The 6,000-nt window shown below is 47.3% G+C and overlaps 1 protein-coding gene across 2 annotated transcripts in view; it reads left to right on the top strand.

Annotated features, from left to right (window-relative positions):
- LOC311011496 (voltage-dependent T-type calcium channel subunit alpha-1H-like) overlaps positions 1–6,000 on the top strand; it is a 28,425-nt gene that overhangs the window by 2,391 nt on the left and 20,034 nt on the right. For both annotated transcript variants that reach the window (XM_084006469.1, XM_084006468.1), the window contains exons 4-8: positions 1–154; positions 2,751–3,054; positions 3,125–3,217; positions 3,286–3,856; positions 5,620–5,981. The exon at positions 1–154 is cut by the window's left edge and continues 6 nt beyond it. In XM_084006469.1, the coding sequence (XP_083862595.1) occupies positions 1–154; positions 2,751–3,054; positions 3,125–3,217; positions 3,286–3,856; positions 5,620–5,981 (1,484 nt within the window). The remainder of the gene's footprint in view (positions 155–2,750; positions 3,055–3,124; positions 3,218–3,285; positions 3,857–5,619; positions 5,982–6,000) is intronic.

Below are 6,000 nucleotides of genomic sequence, written 5' to 3'. Positions count from 1 at the left end.
GTATCCTGGTGACCCTCCTCCTCGACACGCTCCCCATGCTGGGCAACGTGCTGGCGCTGTGCTTCTTCGTCTTCTTCATCTTCGGCATCGTCGGCGTGCAGCTGTGGGCGGGGCTACTGAGGAACCGCTGTTTCATGGGAGAGGATGTCAAGATGTGAGTTACCATAGCAACCGGCAGATGTCACAAACAAGGGGGTGTGTGCGCTGATCTCGTTACTCTGAAACCTAGGTTTCAAAAGTTTGCTCATGGACCGATCAGCTCCTTTCACTCGGCTATCGTTCCTAAGATGGGATCAATAAGCTCCGATAGGCTGTTTGCTGTCCGATCAGCTCCGGCCGGGAGGAAGTGCATGTGTTTCCTGCTGGAACCTCCAGCGTTAGAGATCACAAATCAAGCGGCTCGGGAGGGCGAGGGCTCTCGCCTACACGGCCTTCATGTCACGCTCCATCAGCGTCCGGCCGGCGCCGCCACGCCATCGCTCTCGGCCTCGCTCCCGCTCACAAACACGGTCACATGATATCACATAACATCGGACGACATGGTGTTCACCACCTGACCTCACATCTGCTCAGATAATCACCCTGACAGCGGTGTGTTCGGCTGCATGGAAATGAACAGCTACCTCTCCAAGGGAATGAGTACAAATAATACACTAATAAACTAATACAAATAATGAAGCCGATTCAAAGAGCTGCTATTAAAACAAAGGAGGAACTGAATGAACACAAAGTAGCTACAGTGAGTAAAATAAAAATGAAATACCCCAAATACAATAAAACAAGATGAACAGTGAAATAAACACAAATAAGAATTAAAGCTACGGTCTACATTCTGAAAATCAGTTGAGCCTCTGAGACCCCGCCCCCAACCAAACCCCTCCCCTCAGTGTTCAATGATGATGAGGGGCAGAGGGTACGAGCCAATGGGAGCCTTTCGGAGCAATGGCTCCCATTGGCCACCTTCTATGCAGGCCTATGGCTGATAGACTGAATGGATTTTGTTTTATTTATTTAAATCGTAGACCGTAGCTTTAAGGTTGTTGTTTGGAAAATATATATAAAAAAAATATATAATATAAAAAAAAATTACTCCTATAAAACAAACAAATGCACCATAATCTGATTGAATTACAAGCAACGGATGAATTTTCATAAAGAGTGTGTGAGTGTTAGTCGCCTCAGTCTTGTCGTCGACGTCAGAAAGATAATGATTGCACTTTTTGTAAATTAGCGTTCGCCGTCTCACTGGTGTACTCCTGTACATAAACTCATCACAGTATTAGATGTTGGGCAGCTACGACACATATCGCCCAGGGCACTCCATTATTGAGTTGAGTGGATGTTGTTAATGCACTGGAGTGTATTATATAGAAAGGTGTTTCCAACATTCTGCCCTCTCATGGATGGAAACAAAATATTAGAACACCTCTCCGGTCCAACACACCTGCAAACTACAACCTCATTGATCAAACATGTAGCTATAAATCCCTCTAAACGGACACATTGTTGTCTGTATGCAATGCAAAGGCAAGTGTCACTCCCTCCCTCTGCAACGTCGGTGTTGAAATGTGCCGTCCAATCAGAGCGTGAGGTCCAGTAACTCACGCTGTGAAATCGTTACATCATAAAAAGACAGAACCCATTAGCTTTATGGTCTGAGAGCACAGATAAAGTGTGGAGGTGCCGGACCAGCAGGTGTCACAGTAGTGATGGTGATTTACGAGTGTGAGCCGACGTTCTCACTTATTGGGCAGCAATTCTCCGCTGAGAGCCGCCGACTCAAATAGTTTATTATTACTGTAACGCAGCATTATGACAAAAAACAGAAGCCCGGGTGCTGCATTATTCTAATTTTATCTCCGAGGCCGGAGTCTGTGATTGCGTTTCTAATATACAGCTGAAAGCCAATATCACAGCGTTATTGGCTCTAGTCTCATGTGTTCACATTAGCCCGCTGTAAGAAGTGGCCCATACATTTCTACCGTTTTACTTCCAGTTAGAGTTCTATTTTTTTCTCTTTCGTAAACAACAGATTGACCTTCGGTAACAAGAAGTGAGGGAAGGCTGTTTGACCCCTCTCACCACAGATGATTGATTGCTTATCTCTCCCCTGCACCTCCCTTCTCTCTTCCCTTTCTTCCCTTCATCTGTATCTCTCTCGCTCTCCGTTTATCTATCGGGTTTTCTTTTCTCCAGCAAAGAGACCTTTTGTGCAAATAAAAGGACGATAATATGACTTCTCCTTAACCTGCAATGTACAGAAACCTACCGTGTGTGTTTTTGTTTTTAAAAAACATAAGACCGCCGTTATTCTGTGTTTCTTATTGGACCAAAACCAACAGTGAAATGATTTGACGAACCAGTATTATGTATTATATGGTACAGCTCGTTCCTCTGTGCTACAGAGCTCCATTGTTGTCCAAAATGAGTCAATCTCGGATACACAGCCCTGTTTTTGTAATTACCCACTCCCTCACGAATGTCTATTAAAATGTGTCTGAAAATAGTCCTAGTATTACCCGTCTGAGTAACGACCGCCAAAAAACCCGACAATGTCCAGCTTTTAATGCACAAATACAACTATATTTACATTTCTGTGACCCATTTTGAAAGATTTACATCTTAAAAGGGACCCGATGGGCTCCAGGCGGAGCTCCAGACAGGAGAATGAAGTTCTGAGAATTAGACTCGATGACTTGGTTTTAAGGGAGGATTATTCAGTGATTTTATAAATGGATGTTTTCCTCCAGGAGATATAACGTCTCCTTCCTGAGCGGCTACTACCGGCCGGACGGCACCGATGACCATCCCTTCATCTGCTCAATGGAGAGAGAGAACGGGATGCTTCGCTGCACTGACGTGCCTCGCCGCCGCGTGGGCGGGACTTCCTGCTTCCTGGGCGCAGAGGAGACCCGTCCGGAGCCGGGACTCGAGCCGGCGTCGTGTGTGAACTGGTACCAGTATTACAACGAGTGCCGTGCCGGGGAAGTGAACCCACACAAAGGAGCGATTAACTTCGATAACATCGGATATGCATGGATTGCCATTTTTCAGGTAAAAGATTGAAGAGTTACTTCATTTGATGTACAAGGTGCAGACTAACGTACTCCGTGTGTTTCTACAGGTCATTACTCTGGAAGGTTGGGTGGACATAATGTACTACGTCATGGATGCACACTCATTCTACAACTTCATCTACTTCATCTTCCTCATTATAGTAAGTACACACACACACACACACACGTTAAACACACGGTGTGTTACAACAGTGTGTAATGTGTACAGGTGGGCTCCTTCTTCATGATCAACCTGTGCCTGGTCGTCATAGCAACCCAGTTTTCCGAAACAAAGCAGAGGGAGCACGCCTTAATGAAATCGGAGCAGCGCGCCCGGCAGCTCCACCAGTCGGCTTCCACGCTGGCCAGCGACAGCCAACCGGGAAGCTGCTACGAGGAGATCATCCGCTACCTGGCGCACCTGGGCCGCAAGGCGTGGCGCCGAGTGTGGCGCTACTACGCTCAGACGCGGGCGCACTTCCACTGCGCGTGCCAGAAAAACAGAAGGGGCGGAGCCGGGGGCGGGGCCGGGGAAATGAACGGACTCGCCCACCGGCACTCAGGACACGTTCCTAACGACCTGTCGCACCTTCATCAGCTTTATCATCACCGTCATCATCATCATCATCATCATCATCACCAGCGTCATCAGACCGAGCCCGCCGTCAGGAACGGGGGGAGTGGCTTTAATTACCCCTTCATATCGCCCCTTCTCGCCCCGCCGGGGGCAAAGGCCCGGGACCAGAAGAGACTGGCTGCCAAGGAGGCTGTCAACAGACTGCCACAGCTGGTGGAGCATGGTGAGAACGACGCGGTGTGTGTGTGTGTGTGTGTGTGTGTGTGTGTGTGTGTGTGTGTGTGTGTTGTCATCTTGGGCCCTTCAGGGGTGGAGGCTCAGATGTGGAGGCCTCTAGTGTTGTAGCAACGTTAGCAGTGTGGATTCAACAAAGCTTAAATGTTCCTCTGTGTTTGTCAGGGCGATTCGGGTAACTTTGATTTATTTATTTTTTAATTCTTTCCTTTAAAAAGAAATAATCATTGCAGCTCAGTTGGTAAATTGCACCAAAGCGTATATTTGCCCCCCCGCTCGCCCTCAGCAGCATTTAGACATGCAGATCAGAGACGTTGGCCACCTCTGATGCAGCGGAGGTGAATTTCATTCGGTTTGGTTTTTTCGGTGCTCGGAGCAAAATGAGAAAGAAGAAGCTCTTCCACACGCTAGAATGTTTGAATATATGAACAGGTTTCGGTCACCTTGATTAGACCTACAAGGCAAACTAAAAGTACAACAAAAAAGGCCACACATCGGTCTCTCCCTTACATAAGATCACACCGGGGTTTTACAGTAACAGTTATGGAGAATACGTATGAAAGGGAAGGGAATCACACATAAACAGATGTCATTAGAGCAAGACAAACTCCGAATTCAAGCCTAAAGGTTGAGATGTCAACAATTGATCCGGAAGATTTCTCCCTGACATGACATGTGATCAATATCTCCTCCGCTATGCTCCAATCCCCTGAAACCTGAAGGGGGGGGGGGATATTCATTAAAATGATTTGCACCAGGATATTGAAGATATTTCAGAGACAATGTCAAGTTACTCCGGATGAACCGAGCCTTCTTGACATACGAACGCGTCCTTGAGGATTTTAAGGTGTCGGTTTGCCAGATGTGAAGGCTTTGAAAGGAATACTCCATAAAATAGCACTTCCGTGAAATTGGGGCACTCACACTTCAGAGAAACATAAAAACCGGATGGTCAAAATCAAAAGCAGCAGATGCCCAGATATCCTGTCTTTAAATCCCTGGTATGCTCGAAAAATAGCACATTTGGAAAAGCACAATATAAAACCCATGTGTTATTATTATTATTTATTATCTTCAAGCCGAAATTACATGACATCACATTGTCTACATATCACATTTTAATACAATTTAGTAATAAATCCAAACTGATAATAGTATAGTATGTGCTTACATGCCAAATAGAACCAGATCATTCATTTTTTGTAGTGCAGATCCGTTTCCAGCATCGTCTGCCTGCTGAAAGATCCTTCACCCCGTCACAGAACGGCGGGCTGGGATTCTCTGAATCCGTCTGCAGCGACGTGAACATGAATTTGTGGTAATTGTGACGACAAGTGAACTGCTCGTTTGTTGTTATGTCATTGGAGCTTTCCTCCCGAGCTGCTTGCTAATGAATTCTGCTGAAATTTTACTCCCGCTTCACTCCACGCCTCTTCCCCCAACACACACACACACACACACACACACACACACACACACACACACACACACACACACACACACACACACACACACACACACACTCGTGTTCTAATAAAAGAACTCCCCCTCCGAACAAAAGCATCCCAACTGCACAGTTTCTTCCACCTTATTGAATTTTCGTCTCAGAAATGAAATGAAGGTGCTCTCCTTTACGGAACGGAGAATATATCCAATGACAGAATCCACCATTTTGCTGCTCCCTATATACTTGTGCATGTGTGATTTTTGTGACCCCCTCATGTCCACATCACCTCCTCCCCGTGTCCGCAGGTGGGTGCACCGGGCAGCCCGGGTCACCGTTGCCGGGTGAGGTCCCGGGGGAGACGCCCATGTGCCCGTACTGCATCTACTACAACCAACTCAGCGGCGGCGAACATGTTCCCGAGCCGCCCGGGGAGGACCAGCATCGTGGGTACAGCAACTCATGCCATGGCAACAGCCCGTGTCATAGTGGCAGCCCCTGCAGCGCTGATGCGCAGGGGGCGGAGCCAACCAAAAGGCTGTGCGAGCGTTGCTGGGCGGGACTCCAAACCAAACTCCAACTCATCGTTGGCAGCAGATACTTCAGCAGAGGCATCATGATTGCTATCCTCATTAACACACTGTCAATGGGCATAGAGTACCACGAGCAGGTGTGTGTGTGTGGGTGTG

Source organism: Eutrigla gurnardus (assembly GCF_963514095.1).
Source record: "Eutrigla gurnardus genome assembly, chromosome: 3".
In the NCBI taxonomy this organism is placed as follows: domain Eukaryota; kingdom Metazoa; phylum Chordata; class Actinopteri; order Perciformes; family Triglidae; genus Eutrigla; species Eutrigla gurnardus.
The sequence above is the reverse complement of the archived record's forward strand: the minus strand, read 5'-3'. Positions and strand labels throughout refer to the sequence as shown.